Consider the following 18,274-nt stretch of genomic DNA (forward strand, 5'->3'; position numbering starts at 1 on the left):
GATCTCTCATCCTTCAAACCTTCAGAGTCTGAAAGACAGAGAAGAAGGAGACTGAGACTATGCTTTATTGTGGATCTAACCCCACCAACTAAAGGACTGTGACATTTGGCCGGGAAAAGACAATGCTTAGGGGATAACACAGGGGTACCTCTAAGCATGATCTTTAATAAATCCCCTCACTCTTCTCGGATCCTGGTACCTGTTACCCTTACCTTCCTTCAGAATACTGTCCACACTCAAGCCTTCATTGATTTAGGGGCAGCCGGGAACTTCCTGGATCACTGTTTCATGATTCAAGCTGGCTTGCCTCTTCTGCAGTAAATACATTGTCTCAAAATAACTACTCTGGATGGCACCCTCTTGGTTCAGGCTTGATCCATTTTGAGTAAGAACCCCTGACCCTGACTGTGGGGGTCCTTCACACCAAACAGCTTCAATTTGAGGTAATTCATTCCCCAGCACCGTCATCCTTGGTCTTCCTTGGCTTCGGGTACACAATCCACAGTTCGACTGGGCTGAGGGACAACTGGCCTCCTGGAGTACCTCCAGTTTCCACTCCTGCCTTGCTAAAGCCACTCCTATGCCCCATATACCCATAACCAGTATACAGACACCTTCTAACCTTCCTTCAGTATACACAGACTTTGCTGACGTGTTTGAGAAAAAAGCAGCCGAAGTGCTGCCACCCCACCATCCTTATGACTGCAAGATCGACCTCTTACCCGGAGCCAAACTTCCTAAAGGGAGGAATTATACACTCTCCAAAGCTGAAACCAAATTCATGGAGGAATACATCCAAGAGAACCTAGCTAAAGGTTTCATTTGCCCTTCCTCCTCTCCTGCTGGGGCAGGCTTCTTTTTTGTCAGTAAGAAGGATGGCGGGCTCAGACCCTGCATCAACTACAGGGCTTTGAACATCATAACCATCAAGAATCGCTATCCCATACCATTAATCACCGAACTGTATGACTCACTCCAGGATGCTCGCTTTTTCACCAAATTGGACTTACATGGGGCATACAATCTGATTTGTATCTTTCCAGGCCGCAAATGGAAGACCGTCTTCAACACAAGATCTGGGCATTGCGAATACCTTGTAATGCCCTTTGGGCTGTGTAATGCCCCTGCAGTCTTTAAGGCATTTGTCAACTATGTCTTCTGTGATCTCAACCACACTGTCATCGTCTATTTGGATGACATCCTTGTTTTCTCTTCCACTTTAGAGGAGCATCAGAAACACATGAGAAAAGTTATTTTACATCTCATTGACAATTCTTTGTTAGTCATGCTAGAAAAGTGTGAGTTTGATCAAGTTCAGATCAAATTCCTTGGTTATGTCATCTCAAAAGAAGGTTTTGCCATGGATCCTGCTAAACTCACTGCAGTTCTAGAATGGACTCAACCTACTTCTTTAAAGAAATTACAGAGGTTCTTGGGGTTCTCCAATTACTACTGCAAGTTTATAAAGAACCTTTCACAAACAGTCGCTCCTCTCATTGAATTGACAAAATGGAACAAAGACTGTAAACATTGGCCTCCTGAAGCCATAAATGCTTTCTCTTGTCTGAAAAGGCTTTCTGTTCAGCTCCTGTGCTCCGTCATCCTGATCCTGGCCTACAGTTCACTTTAGAGGTTAATGCCTCCAAAATAGGGGCTGGAGCAGTTCTTACCCAAAGGGATCCTTTGACCTCCAAGTCACACCCTGTAGCCTTTTTCTCTAAACGCTTTACTCCTGCTGAGAGGAACTAAGATGTGGGGAATCGTGAACTCTTAGCCATTAGATGGCTTTGACTGAATTGCATCATTGGTTAGAGGGCACGGGCAATCCCATTCCGATTCTCACCGACCACAAGAATCTTACGTACCTAGAGACTGCTCATCGACTCAATCCTCGACAGACCAGGTGGGCCTTGTTCTTTTCCCATTTTACCTTTGTGATCTCTTATCTTCCTGGGACCAAGAACAAGAAGGCGGACACCCTTTCCCGTCAGTTCCCTCACTTTAGTGACACCTCTAAAGCTCCTATTGAAAACATCATGCCTCCCTACTGTGTGGTTGCTCAACTGAATACCACCCTTCTGTAAAGATTGCAATGTGCCCAGTCTAGTAAACCTCCTGGAGCCCCCGTGTCCTCTGATATCCTCTTTGTACCCTTGAACCTTCACATCCCTGTGCTAGCCTGGGCTCATGATAGCAAACTCCCAGGACATCCTGGTTCGACTAGGACATTCAGGCGTCTTTCCCAACATGTATGGTGGCCTACTATGAAGTCTAACACTCAGGATTATGTGAATTCCTGCACAACTTGTGGTGCCAATAAGACTCCCCGATCTTTGCCTACTGGCTTTCTTCAACCATTGTCCATTCCCAAACAACCATGGGCACACATAACAATGGATTTTATTGTAGACCTTCCTCCTTCTGACCACCATACAGTTATCTGGGTTGTGATAGATTGCTTTTCCAGACTGGCTCATTTCGTACCCCTAACCAAACTGCCTTCTGCCCAAGAATTATCTTCTCTCTTTCTCTTGCATGTGGTATGACTTCATGGCATTCCTGTGAATATTGTTTCCGACAAAGGTCCAAAGTTCATCTCTGCCTTTTGGAGAGCCTTTTTTAAGTTAATTGAAACCACTGTTTCTTTGTCTTCTCTAGATATGTGCAGCGTCCAAAAATTCGGTTCGGATCGATTCGGACCGATTTGAATTTCGGTTCGGATCGATTCGAATTCGGAAGAAATCGAATTAATTTGTTAAGGATTCATTCGGATTCTTTTGGATTCGGGGGAAATTTGTTTCGATTCGGTTCGATTCGGTTCAAATCGATTCAGAATTTCGGAAATTCGGTCAGTGTTAAGTGGGATGTGCTGTGTATTACACTAGTATACTGTACAATACTAGTGTAATACACGGCCATCCGAATCCATCCGAATCTACCGAATAAATTCAAATCGATTCAGATTTATTTGGTAGATTCGGCACTACCGCAATTCGGAAATTTGAATCGATCCGAATCTCCGAATTTGACAAATTCGTCCGAATTTCGATTCGGACCGAATTGAATCGCACATGTCTACTTCTGGCTACCATCCTCAAACCAACGGACTAACTGAGAGAGCAAACCAGGATCTTGAAACCTACCTTAGAGCCTTTGTCAACGCTCGCCATACCAACTGGTCTGAGTTGTTACCCCTAGCTGAGCTGGCAAGAAACACTCACTAGCACTCTTCTATTCGATGTTCTCTATTTCAAGCTGCAGCAGGGCATCAACCTCGTGTCTTCCCTCTTTCTGCTCACTCCACTGGGGTTCCTGCTGCAGACCGACACGTCACTAGACTCACTACTCATTAGCAGTGTATTTGCTCTCAGCTACGTTTAGCTGTCTCTAGATATAAGAAGTTTTCTGATTGTCATAGAGCTTCTGTACGTGCTATCCCAGTGGCTGAACGTGTTTGGATCTCTACTCGACACATTTGTCTATGTCAACCCTGTCACAAATTGAGGCCTAGGTTTATCAGCCCTTACAAGGTCCTGAAATGACTGACTCCTGTTGCCTACAAAGTAGCCTTGCCCAAAACCCTACGCATCCACCCAGGCTTCCACATTTTACTACTCAAACCTTACATCAAGAACAGATATACCTGGCTCCAAGCTCTTCTTCCTCCGCTCCTGGTCTGTGGTGACCCTGAATATGAAGTAGCTAAAATCCTGGACTCCAGATACAGACGCAGACAAATACAGTATCGGATACATAGGAAGGGTTACTCGGTGGCAGATCGTTCCTGCCCGTGATGTGCATGCTCCATCCTTGGTCTCAAGATTCCATGCTGCTCATCCTTTGAGGTTGACTCTGGTTCCTGGAGGGAACCCTTGAGTGGGGGGCTATGTCACGCCATGCCGCTCTAGCCATTGCTATGGGCGCAGCGATTCCTTCCCTGCTCATTGCCTAGGGCTGTGTCGGGTCTGGAGGCATGCGGTGCTGACGTCAATGTTGCACGCTCCTCTCCCTATCTGATGACGGTCAGATTCTTGTGGCGCGAATCCTACGCCTATGTAAGTGTTCCTTGTGCGTTCTATCACTGCCCAAGTATAAGTGTTACTTTGTGTGCTCCTGGGTGCGATAGATCGTACTTTTCTAACTGCCTTATTGTTATACTGCTGCTGAACTCGGCCTGTCTGACTACTCTGCCTCTTAACCCCTAAATTGCATGATTGATTACTGCTGCTGAACTCTGCCTGTCTGACTACTCTGTCTGCTATAACCCCTAACTTCTGGATTGATATACTGCTGCTGAGCCCTGCCTGTCTGAATTCTCTGATTATTAACCCCTGTTGCTCTGGATTGCCGAACACTGTCTGCGGCCGTTGCCACTGGGGACTGCCCTGCCTGTGGTGAGTGACGCCTTCCTCATCTTACTAACTTTCTCTGCTCTGGGATATTCCCTATCTTTCCGGCTTGATGCCGGGATAACAAGACTACTGGCCGAGTTCGGTCTGATAGAGGAATATCCCACGAGCATTACAATATATCTATTAAAGGAGACCAGGTTCTCCCCAAGTTCGCTACCTTGTAGGAATTATTGTTCCCACTTCCCCATATATATAGGTTGGCGTAACTTGGGGCAAACCTGGTCCCCATTGCTGTTCCCTTTATTTGGTTATAAAAAAAATGTCTCAGAAGGAGAAGTAATTATGATGCAAAATTAAGTTGATACTATCAATAATAAATTGTTTCTGTTTCTGATGTAAATTCTTGTCCTGATTTAGAAAAAACTCTAGCCTCAATCCCCTGATTGTGTGGTATGTTTGTATATAATGACGTTACTTCACTTGTTACTAAATACATGTTGGGTTCCCAAATTATGTTTTCTAATAATTTAATTACACTTGTTGAATCTCGCAAGTATGAAGGTAGTTCCTTGACATAGGGTTGTAGGAATTGATCTACATATTTTGATAAGTTAGCTGAAATGGATTGAATACCTGAAATAATTGGCCTTCCAGGTGGGTTATCAAGGGATTTGTGGAGTAAATAAAATATTGGAATTCTGGGATATGTGGGCGTTAAGTATTGTTATTCTTTTTCTTTTAATATCCCTTCTGTTTTTGCATCTTCAAGTAATTTGATTAATCTTTTCTTATACTTGTTGGTAGGGTTATTACTTAATTTCTCATAAGTGGTCTATGTGCCTCTTTCAAATATGGATTAGTATCCATAATGACTTTATCGACAGGTTTAATAATGATGTTTTTATTTCCTTGTAAATGTCTAAGTCTATCTCTTTCTTTTTCATTGATGTTATATACATTTTTTTCCTTTTTCTGGAATAATTATTTCCTCTAGGTCTTTTAAAACATTTGCCTCAAACAGTTCTAGGTTCCGTCCTTTGTCATGAACAGGATAAACTTTAGATTTTAATTTCAAATCAGTATGTACAAATGCCTTGTTCTCCTTAGAATTGTCATTGACTATCTGCCTTTCTAGTGGAGTTTTCAGAAAATAGCGTTTCGATGTCAGACTCAGATTTCTCACAAATGTTTTGACATGTATGTGGGACTCAAATTTATTTAATCTTTGTGTGGGGGCAAAGGTTAACCCCAAATTTAAAATTATTTCCTCCTCCTTAGTTATATTTTTGCTGCTTATATTGAAAATTCCGATTATCCTAATTATTTGAAGGTATAATCTAGATTTTATTAAAGACACAGAGACGAGTATTTTGCATAAATCTTTCTTTACTACTCACTGCAGCCTTTAAAAGTATAACAGAACAGATATTGAAATAACATAAATAACATAAGAAGCTAACATGAAAGCTACTTATAAAACAAGAAAAAAGCAGCCAATCAGAGAAGGGATTAGAGTATAAAATGACCCAAATCCATTCAAACCTCCTCTTTCTAACTGATGTTCACAAAAAATATTATATTCAGAACCATAAAAAGTCCAAAAAGTCCAAAACAACATAGAATCAAGAAGGCAAATGACTTGAAAATTTGTTTGAAGAAATTCTTGTAACTGGTGAAATTGATTGAAGAAAAAGCAGAAAACCAAGGTCCTTTTAACGAATGGTGGTCCTCTTGAATTGAAGGTATAAATCCAGACATTAAGAAGGATTTGCAATCAGATGGAAACTGTTAAAGACAAAAATATTAATAGTATATACAATTCAACAAAGGGAGGGATTTAATACATATCTGAGGAGGGAAAATACTCGTCTCTGTGTCTTTAATAAAATCTAGATTATACCTTCAAATAATTAGGATAATCGGAATTTTATTACAAGACCAGAGACTCCTATTTTGCAAGTTTAAAGCATATTAGGAAAATAAATTAAGAGAGGCGTGTTGAATGGGTCTGAAATAAAATTGCTTAAAAACGGAATCCGAAGACCAATCTGCCACACTCAAAATTTGTTGAAGAGGGGCAGATTTTAGAAAGGCCTTCGAGGCAGCTGAACCTTTAACAGAATGAGCTGAAAAAGAGATATCAATGCCAGCTTCTTTCATGACCCATTTAACCCATATCGCAATGGAAGTAGAGGTAATAGGAGCATGAGGAGGAGCAAAGAAGTCAGAGTCTTAGATTCATAAGATTTCAAACATTCAACCACTCAGAGGGAAGGTTCAGAAAGAAGATAAGGATAGAAAATGGAGGTAGAAAGAGTTTTAGTTCTACGGAAAGGAAAAAAGGTAACTCCTTCAGGGGAAAAACTTTAGAATTCCAATCCAAAGCTCTAACATCAGAAACTCTTCTAAAAGAAATTAAGCAAAGAAGGATGGCAAGTTTTGCAGAAAGTTGTTTTAGAGATAGAGAAGCATTATCAGGCCAAGATTTAAAAAGGGAAAAAATTAAATCTACGTCCCAGAAAAATTAATGTTTAGGAACCGGAGGACGTTTTAATCTGATAGCTTTGAGAACCCTACAAATTAGCGGATGTTTGCCTACAGAAAGGTTATTAATTAGATTATGTCGAGCAGAAATAGCTGAACGATGAACATTAATAGTTCTGTAAGCAAGACCTGAGTCAAAAAGATGAGACAAGTAATTAATAATTTCAGTTATATCTGAAGAAAAGGGATCCATGTTTCTCCGCAAGCACCAGCTAGACCATTTAGACCATGCTGCAAAGTAGCATCTACGAGTCCCCGGGGCCCAGGAATCCTGGATGATAGACCTAGCTCTTTCCAAAAGGCCTCGGAGGGACCAGGGTCCCCTGAGATCGTCCATGCTACTAGGAGGAGAGAACCTTGGAGAACTAGGCTGTGACAATTGCCCTCCGGATTCATGAGGAGATGGGGCAGAGGAGGAAACAGAATTGGAAGATTGATGGACATCTCTAGGAGAGAGGGGTACCATGATTGAGTCGGCCAAAAGGGGGTCACAATCGTTAAATGAAGAAGATCCCTGCGAACAGTTGAAATTGTCCTCGGAATCATAGAAAATGGAGGGAAAGCGCAAGCTCTCTTGAGAGGCCAAGGATGAAGAAAAGCATCTATAGCCGCTGCCTCCGGGTCCGGATGCCAACTGAAATACGGTCGAATTTGAAAATTGGTCCTGGATGCAAAAAGATCCAAACAAAAGGGACCCCTGGGAGATTAAAGAGCGAGAAAAATGCTCCTGTCCAATTTCCAGTCGCTAAAATCCGTCAAATGATGAGATCCCCAATCCGCAGCTGAGTTTGATTGTCCTGGAATATATTCTGCTTTGATAGAAATATTCCTGTCCAGACAAAGATGAATGAACTCTTTGGTTATGTTGGACAAATATCTGGATTTGGTGCCTCCTAAACGATTGAGATACTGCACCACCGATATGTTGTCCATACGCAGGAGAATAGAAACTGGAGAAGAAAACTTGGCAAAACTTTTGACTGCAAAGGAGCCAGCCAATAACTCTAAACAATTGATATGAAAGCGTTTCTCTTCCAGAGTCCATTTGCCACCTGTGATGGAGGGACCACAACGAGCTCCCCAGCCTGAAAGACTGGCATCGGATTCGATAATGAAATCTGGAGTCTTGCCAAAAATGGCTCTTCCATTCCAGGCTTCTAAATGAGAAAGCCACCAGAGGAGTTCGTCTTTGGCTTCTGAAGAAAGAGGAATCAAATGAGTAAGAAAAACCTTTTCTCAAATGAAGAATTTTTCATCTTTGGAGTTCGCGATAATGTAAAGGAGCGTGGAATATAGCCTGAATAGAGGATGAAAGTAACCCTACTATCCTGGCTATAGTCCTGATAGGAACTGAATCTTTGGATAAAGTTTTCAAAATTTCTTTCTTGATGTTCTTTACTTTGTCTAAAGGATACTCAAGGTAGAGAGGACAGTATCTATCTGGAATCCTAGTAAAACCAAAGATTTAGTAGGGAGAAGAATTGATTTCTGTTTGTTTACAATAAAACCTAGAGATTCCAATAAGGAAATTGTTGAATAAAGGTGATTCTGAAGAGATAAGAAATCTTGATCCATAATAAGAATGTTGTCCAAATAAATTATTAGACGAACACCCCGAAGTCTCAACCAAGCTACCACGGGTTTTAATAACTTGGTAAAAATCCACGAAGCGGAGGACAGACCAAAAGGAAAGCAGGTAAAATTCCAAAATTGGCCTTTCCATCCAAAAGTCAAATATTTCCAATGCTCGTGGGCAGTTGGAACGGTCAAATACGCGTCTGTGAGGTCTAGACGAACTAACCAATCGTTTTCTCTCAGACATTCTCTTAAAAGATGAATGCCCTCCATCTTGATATGATGGTAATGAACAAATGTGTTCAAGGATTTTAGATTTATTACTGGTTTGAATTGATTGTTTTTCTTTTTGACCAGAAATAGGTTGCTTAAATAAGCATTGTGAGGGTAGAGAGCTGGCAAAATTGCTCTTCTGGAAAAGAGTGTTGAGATTTCGTCTTGAACCAGAAGTTCGTCGCTTTTGGAAAAATGGATAGGGTGAGGACATTTTATTTGAATAGGTTGAGAGACAAATTCTATGCAAATGCCTGATACCGCTTGAAGAATCCAAGGGTCTGAGGTAATTGAAACCCAATTTTGGGCAAACAATGCGATTCTGCCACCAATTCTGTCTGGGGAAAAAAGAGCATGAGGAGGAAATAATGTACATACCTGGAGCTTGTCTTCCTCTTGATCTGCCCCTGATACATCTTTGATTCCATGGGAGTCCTCTTGAAGTGAAAAAAGAGGAAGTTGAGGGTTCTTGGAAATTTTGTTAGTAATGTGACTGGTATTGGGTAGGATAGTGGGATTAATGTGCTTGGAAGTAATGAGACCTTGAAATGAATGGCTGACAGCCGGGAAATTTTGGGATGGATAAAAAATGTTCTTAACTGAAGTTTTAACCTTATTCAGGTTGGAAAAGGTGTTGATGCATTGATTCAACTCCTTTAGGTAAGAGTCTCCGAACAGAAGACCATTGTTATCAGAAGCAATGCTGTTAGAAGCAAAGTCGCATATCTTTGGGTCAATCTTCCTTTGAATATTACGACGTCTCTCAAGAGACATGGCAGAGTTGGTGTTACCCACAAAGCAAAGCAGTCTTTGGACCCATTCTCTAACTACAAAGGGATCCAATGGAGAATTCTCAGCAACTCCCAATTCGGATAATTCAAAAAGTTTGGTCAGGGGACCTACAGTGTCAAGAAGCTTATCTTGACAGATCTTCCATGATTTATACCCTGGGGCTCCAATAAATTTAAAAACTTTGGGGTCAACTTCGGGAGTGAGGGCAGCATTTTTATGGAGAAGGGGGCGAGGGCATTCAGCCCTCATTTTATTTCTAGCTTGTTTTTTAAGGGGTTTGCGAAGCTGAAAATCAATAAACTTAGCAACATCAATTGATGGACACCATTCCGATGAACGGGGATGGTGTAACTCGTCTGGATTAAATCTCGGGTTACCAAGACAGTCCAAAAACTCATTTTCTTCTTCCTAATTAAAATTATTTAGAAATGTTTTCATCTTTTTGTCTTTTTTGGCAGCTGGAGAATAATTAGAATCATCTGAGTTATCAAACAAATCAGAATAATGTCAATGTAATCATCTTCGTCTGAAGAGTTAGAATTAGAGGAAGGGATTTTATCAATATTTTTTACTTTAGATTTTGATTTTGACATTACAATAGAATCCCCCATTTGAGTTCACTTGGGGTGCAGGGACCGTTTAACAGCTGTTTTAGTTCCTTTGCTGTGAGGAAAAGAGTCAGAAAGTAACTGACGAGATTTTACAATTAATTTTTTACTTGCTTGTGCAGAAATAGATGGATTCTTTCTTTTTAAGGGCTTTTTAGTATCCTTTAAACCCATCAAAGAAGTAATTTTATTAAATAATTTAGACATAGAAGAGTCTATCATAACTTGCACAGAATGTGCAGTTAGAGGATTACCTCCCACAGGAGTTTCAGCCATTGTATATGTAAAATTAAAATTCTTATAGATAATATATAATGAAATTAGTTTAAATCCAGCTGGTAAAATATAAATTGAATAATATAAAATTATAAAAATATATATAATATCACAGGAATTAATTAAGAAGAATTATACAAAGAATATTGGATAAACTAATGTGGAAAAACTATTGAAGTTTCTAAGTAAAAGTAATATTAAATGTAACTTATTGGCCACAAGATGGCAACGGAGGTAAATATATAATAAAACTCTAAGTAACAGTATATTTTACTGAATGCGAGTTGATTGAAACAAGCAACTGAAGAAACTATGTTGCTTTCTCGGCACCAAAGCTACACTGAGGCGTTACTCCTGCACGTCAGAGTAAGAGGGCGGGAAAACAGCCTCAGTACAGCCCACAAAATGGCGGCGCCATTGCGTGCAGTAGAGGAGCTACACAGGAGCAATGTGAGAAGAGGGGACCGATATGAAACGGTAAACACAAACCGCAAGACAGGGGAGCAAATATATAAAGTGAACAGTGATAACAGATAAGGAAAATAATAACCAATGAAAAAAGGGAAATAAAGAGGAAAAGACAAAGTAAGAAAAAGCACAAACTAGAAATATTTGAAAAACGATAAAAGAGACAAATAGAAAAAAATACAAAAAAGGAGATGATAGAACAATATAAAAAAAAAAAACAATATATATATATATATATATAAACAAAAGACTAATATCAATCTTTATTTGACAAAACAGATACAGAAAAAATAATGAATGTACTTATCTCAATGATGAGCAACAAAAGAAAGAGGAGGTTCGATTGGATTTGGGTCATTTTATACTCTAATCCCTTCTCTGATTGACTGTTTTTTTCTTGTTTTATAAGTAGCTTTCATGTTAGCTTCTTATGTTATTTATGTTATTTCAATATCTGTTCTGTTATACTTTTAAAGGCTGCAGTGAGTAGTAGAGAAAGATTTATGCAAAATAGGAGTCTCTGGTCTTGTAATAAAATTCCTATTTTTTCTTCATCATTCCCCGCTGTTTCTACCAATCGTTTTTCTTTTCTTTCTACCTCTTCCTCTATTCCCTCTCTTCCTCCATGTGTTTGTATGCAATGTTGTCTTTCTCTTGTATCCCAATTTTTTCTCTCTGGTTGTCCTAGTCATCTCCAACCCCCTTCTTTTAGTTTCCCTAAAAAAAATCCTCATTATAATCTCTTTCTTCTACATATATTTATTGTAGAGGTCTAAACCTATTGTACATATTGTTTTTTGTTTTTTTCTCCATAGTATTTTTTTTCATTTGTGAATTCTTTCTTGTTTGTTTCTATTTTGAAACTGAGGATTATCTGTAATGTGTCTATCTCTCCAACCTATCCTTATTAGTATTATATCCATTATTTGCTTTTTGTGTAAGCCATATTTTTGCAGATATTCTCCCCAAGATTTATTATTATACCTATGCATCTCTTTTGGGTGATTGCCCCCTGATGCTATTATTTCTTCATTTTGGTGTACCAATTTGACTTGTGTTTTTTCTTTATTGGATATACTTCCCTTGTTTTTATAATCATCTTTATCTCTTTTCATTTTCCCCCATTTCACTCTTAGTAAATCATTTTTTATCTCACTCAATTTTTTTAAAAATTGACTGATAATCTTTTTATTCTTTCTTTTCCATAATGTTTTGTACATTATTTTTAATCTCATTAATCTCTTGATTTAATTGATCTAATGAATTGTTCCTAGATTTTTTTTAAATTTCAAGAAAGTTTAATGATGCATCATTTAATGTGTCTTCCCATTCTTTTTGTAAATTTTCCTCAAGACTCTTAAGTGCAATTTTTTAGGAGTATTAAGCCTCTAGGCACTATTTTAGTAGTTATATATTTATCAAGAAAGAGATTTTCAATTTTATGTTTCAGCTCTTTTACTAATACATTTTCCAATTTATCCATAGTAGATTTAATATCACAATTTTTTTATATCTATCTCTGTTTGTTCTCCTAAATTAAACTCTGAAAAATATTTCACTCTAGTATTGAAAATATCCAGTATTTGATATTTGTATTCATTCTATTTAATATTTATTGTGGCCCCTTGCTAGCAACCGACAAGTTAGAGGAAAGTATTTATGACAAGAAGAGTGTTGAAGGTGCGCTAAGGGAGTGTAAACCTCTTTTTAAGAACCTCCTCCAAGGGTTCCTGTAGTGTATTGAAATAGTAATTGTAGGGTACAGGGCGCTATATAAGCTTAAACACTGAGATATAAATTTTCCGCTAATATAAGGTTTGTTTATTTAGTCTGTGAGATATATCTATATCAACTGTAAACTATAGAGGCTAAATATTTATCTATGCAAAATCAGTCTTACTTGTCCAGATGGGTATTGCTTGGCTGTGAATGTCTTATTCTAATAAACTTTAAATTACTTGGGAGGAAGAAATGTCTAGGTTAGTGCAACCATAAAGAATTAGACTTATGTATCAACTATTGGTGAAAACCAAGTGAGTGAATATTCATGCACAAATGAAATACCAAAATATAAACATTAAATATCAAAAGTATATTAATATAAAAGTGTTGTTTAATTTAAATTTAGGAATGGGTAATAAAGGGATTATCTATCTTTTTAACAATACTAATTTTCAAGTAGACTGCCCCTTTAATTGTAAGTTTAATTTTATTGTGTTTGTGTGTGTGTGTGTGGGGGGGGGGGTAGATATGTATTTGTAAATTACATTTTAGTGTATTTTTTTTATTTCTTATAAAGCATAACATAGATCTCCCTATCCAGCCAAGATGATGATGTCTGAAAATCAGTGTAAAAGTTTTATGGAAGTTTCTGCTGGCAGCCACTCATCTTTAATACATTCATAGTATCTTAACTCAACATCAAATCAACGTTATTAATCATGGGAGTTAAGTTAATTAATAATACCAGTTCAGTTGAAGCAGTTGGTGAAAACCAAGTGAGTGAATATTCATGCACAAATGAAATACCAAAATATCAACACTACAATCTAAAAGTTTAATAATTGCAGGTATCTAACATATGAAAATAATTAGCATATGTTTTAAAATAGGGACGTTTCCCTTCAGGCAAAATGTAAAAAAATTGTAGTAATAACCACCTTTTAAAAATCCTTGATTTCTTGAATTATTAAAGCTAAATTTTAACTAGACTGTCCTTTTAAATACTTTACATTCCAGGCAAGTGATTGGTTGCTACATACTGCTATTCTGATTGGCTTCATAAACATGTCCACTCTGGTGCAACTATAACTTGTGACTCCTTTTGACTCCTGAGTGCAACTTAATTTTTTTTTTTTTTATTGTTCAAAAAGATAGATTAAGCCTTTACTATGCTAACCATTAGCCAGCTTTACACAACCAACATTCTTACATTTATATACTTTATAACCTCTGTTTGCATGCGTCTAAACACCTGCGGTCTCCCCTTATCTCACTGCTTTTTTTCTTACTTTTTACAATCTCATAGTATAGCCTGACAGTGCTAGTTCATGTGTGACATATAGATAAGATTGTGCACACTCCCATCGAGAATGATAATGGTTTCCCAAAAACCAGTACTAATTTTCTAAAATGTAACTGCTAGATTACGAGTTTTGCGTTATGAGCGGCTCGGTACTAACTTGCAAGTTATTTCCACGGCTCATCTCCCTATAGCGCTGCTATTACAGGTTGTGCACGATTTCCCCATAGACATCAATGGGGAGAGCCGGCTAAAAAAAGGCCTAACACCTGCAATAAAGGAGCGTAAAGCTATTTTTAGATTAGGTTTTGGGCTGAAAAAGAGCTAAATACCCTTTTAAGGGCAATGCCCATACAAATGCCCTTTTCAGGGCAATGGGGAGCTTAGATTTTTTAGATAGGATTTTATTTGGGGGGTTTGGTTGTGTGGGTGGTGGGTTTTACTGTTGGGGGTTGTTTGTATTTTTTTTACAGGTAAAACAACTGATTTCTTTGGGTCAATGCCCCACAAAAGGTCCTTTTAAAGGGCTATTGGCAGTTTAGTTTAGGCTAGGGAAGGGGGTTTATTTTTGGGGGGGGCTTTTTTATTTTGATAGGGCTATTAGATTAGAGTAGAATCAGCCAATCGGATTTAAAGGTGAAAAAGGCCTATTGGCTGATCCAATAGGATTGAACTTGCATTCTATTGGCTGATTAGATCAGCCAATAGGATTGAAGCTCAATCCTATTGGATGATTGCATCAGCCAATAGGATTTTTTCACCTTTAATTCCAATTGGCTGAAAGAATTTTATCAGCCAATCGGAATTCAAGGGACGCCATCTTGGATGATGTTATTTAAAGGAACCTTCATTCTTCAGCGACCATCAAAAGAAGAGCATGCTCCGCGCCAGATGTTTTGAAGATGGAGCCGCTCCACTTTGGAAGGATGAAGATAGAAGATGCCATCTGGATGAAGACTTCTGCCCGCATGGAGGACCACTTCTTGCCGCTTGGATGAAGACTTCTCCCGACTTCGTTGAGGACTTCTTGCCGCTTGGATGAAGAATTCTCCCGGCTTCATTGAGGATGGATGTCCAGTCTTCAAAAACTGTAAGTGGATCTTCGGGGGTTAGTGTTTTTTTAAGAGTTTATTGGGTGGGTTTTATTTTTAGATTAGGGTTTGGGCTGAAAAAGAGCTAAATGCCCTTTTAAGGGCAATGCCCATACAAATGCCCTTTTCAGGGCAATGGGGAGCTTAGGTTTTTTAGATAGTATTTTATTTGGGGGGTTTGGTTGTGTGGGTGGTGGGTTTTACTGTTGGGGGGTTGTTTGTATTTTTTTTTTACAGTTAAAAGAACTGATTTCTTTGGGGCAATGCCCCACAAAAGGCCCTTTTAAGGGCTATTGGCAGTTTAGTTTAGGCTAATATATTAGTTATATTGTAGCTAGCTTAGGGTTTATTTTATAGGTAAGTATTTAGTTTTATATAGGAATTATTTAGATAATGATAGTAATTTTTATTTAGATTTATTTTAATTATATTAAAGTTAGTGGGGGTTAGACTTAGGGTTTGGTTTAGGGGGTTTATAACTTTAGTATAGTGGCTGCGATTTTGGGGGCAGCAGATTAGGGGTTAATAACACTATTGTAAATTGCGGCGATGTTAGGGACAGATTAGGGGTAAATAATATTTAACTAGTGTTTGCGATGCAGGAGTGCGGCGGTTTAGGGGTTAATATGTTTATTATAGTGGCGGCGATGTCCGGAGCGGCAGATTAGGGGTTAATAATTTTAGTGTTCGCGATGCGGGAGGGCCTCGGTTTAGGGGTTAGTAGTAGTTCATGGCTGTTAGTGTACTTTTTAGTACTTTAGTTATGAGTTTTATGTTACAGCTTTGTAGCGTAAAACTCATAACTACTGACTTACGGTTTACGGTACGGATCTTGACGGTATAGGCTGTACCAGTCACTTTTTGGCCAGGCAGGCAAACTCGTAATACCGGCGCTGTGGAAGTCCCATTGAAAAGGACTTTTTGAAAGATGCGGTAGTTACGTTGCATTACGGCCAAAAAAGTGTGCGGTACAGATATACCTGCAAAACTTGTAATACCAGCGGTAGTGAAAAACCAGCGTTATGAAGCTTTTTGACTCATAACGCAAAACTCGTAATCTAGCCATAAGATAGTAAAAAGCTAAGAAAAAATCAAAATACAAAGTACTGAGATAAACGACAATCAGCAGGGGCTTAGATACAGGTAATCATAGAGTTTCAAAAGTATATTAATATAAAAGTGTTTAATTTAAACTCAGGAATGGGTAATAAAGGGATTATCTATCTTTTTAACAATACTAATTTTCAAATAGACTGCCCCTTTAATTGTAAGTTTAATTTTATTGTGTGTGTGTGGGGGGGGGGGGAGGAGGGGGCAGATATGTATTTGTAAATTAAATTTTAGTGTATTTTTTTTTATTTCTTATAAAGCATAACAAAGATCTCCCTATCCAGCAAAGATGATGATGTCAGAAAATCAGTGTAAAAGTTTTATGGAAGTTTCTGCTGACAGCCACTCAGCTTTAATACATCCATAGTATCTTAACTCAACATCAAATCAACGTTATTAATCATGGGAGTTAAGTTAATTAATAATACCAGTTCAGTTGAAGCAGTTTTCACTGTGTAGAATTTAACTTTAATACAGTTAAACGTGATGTCTCGGTCAGTCATTCACCATTAACACATCTTTGGGAATTGTTTGTCTCAACCAATGAAGAAAAATGAAATTTAATTATATGTAATTAATGACAATATGCCTCAGTATATTCCCCCCCCCCCCCGATTTAGACATTTTAAAAATGCATGCTACTATTCATGCTCCATTTATGATGGGATACTGTTATATTTATTAATATTAACTCTCATACTAATTAATAATGTGATATTTAATGACCAACCCATAGTATTTAAAGAGACAGTAAAGGCAAAATTATATTTTCATGATTTAGATAGAACATGCAATTTTAAACAATTTTCCAATGTACTTCTCTGATTACATTTATATTTTTCTCTTAGAATCCTTTATTGAAAAGCATACCTAGTTAGGCTTAGGAGCAGCAATCGGAGCTAACTGCTGATCGGTGGCTGCATATGTCATTGGCTCACCATATGTGTTCATCTAGCCACCAGTAGTTCATTGCTGCTCCTTCGATAAAGAATACCAATAGAATGAAACTAATTTGATAATAGATGCACATTTCAAATTTGTTTAAAATTGCATGCTGTATCTGAATCATGAAAGAAAAAAAAATTGGGTTTCATATCCCTTTAATTTTGACGTTACTGTACCGTTAATTAATAATCGCTTAGGCTTTGTGATACCTTTTTTAAAAAAAAATTATACCAAGAAGGTTCTAAATTTGCCCCAAATATTAAGAAATATATTAAAGTGACAGTAAAGTCAAAATTAAACTTTCAAGGTTTAAATGGATCATCCACTTATAAGAAACTTTTTCAATTAACTTTATAATAATAAATTTGCTTTGTTATATTGTTATCCATGTAGTGCACAGGATACATGCACGCTCTTAAGCCTACCTATGTTTATAGCTAAGACATAATAGGATTTTTTTTTTTTAATTTGCATGCTCTGAGTCATGAAAGTTTAAATTGACTGTACTGTCCCTTAAAATTAAATTGATGGTAAGAACCAGCGAAAGATTAATTTTATTCTCATTATTTACCCTTGCCAGTTGCCCCGCCAGTTGATTTGAGTGTGACAGCTATCAGTGACCAATGGATTGACTTGGCATGGGATGGAAACTCTGCAGTGACCGAATATGTCATCTCATACCAGCCAGCAGCACCAGGAGAGTGGGGAACCCAACAGCGGCTCCAGCAGAGGGTACCCGGGGACTGGAGTGCCGTTACTTTAAGGGAGCTGGAGCCTGGTGTGACGTATAATATCAGTGTCTGCTCAGTCATCAGTGACACTACCAGTGAGCCAGCCAGCATCACTACTTCCACAAGTGAGTGTGTATGTCTTTTAGAAATGATACTAGAAAGTGTAGTTTTTGCTAATCCACAATAAGCTTTTGGGGTTTAAAGGGATAGGAAAAGATAATATGAAATGTGCATGATTCAGATAGTGCATGTAATTATAAGACACATTTCAATTCACTTTCATTTTCATATTTATTTGTTGAAACAGAATATTTGCATATCCTACACTACTGGAAGCTAGCTGGTGATTGGTGGCCACACTAACTTGTCTTTTGTCATCAGCTCACCTGACATTTTCAGCTTGCTCCCAGTAGTGCATTGCTGGTCTAGAGATAACTGTATCGGGACTGTAAAATTGGTTTCCCCTTAAAGTTTTTTTTAATTAATT

General features: G+C 38.1%; 1 protein-coding gene across 1 annotated transcript in view; it reads left to right on the forward strand.

Moving 5' to 3' along the window:
* Nucleotides 1-18,274, forward strand: part of TNR (tenascin R) — a 1,235,916-nt gene that overhangs the window by 901,656 nt on the left and 315,986 nt on the right. The window contains 1 exon segment of the mRNA XM_053693306.1: nt 17,637-17,912. Coding sequence (XP_053549281.1) covers nt 17,637-17,912 — 276 coding nt within the window.

The sequence above is a fragment of the Bombina bombina genome, chromosome 10 (genome assembly GCF_027579735.1).
Source record: "Bombina bombina isolate aBomBom1 chromosome 10, aBomBom1.pri, whole genome shotgun sequence".
In the NCBI taxonomy this organism is placed as follows: domain Eukaryota; kingdom Metazoa; phylum Chordata; class Amphibia; order Anura; family Bombinatoridae; genus Bombina; species Bombina bombina.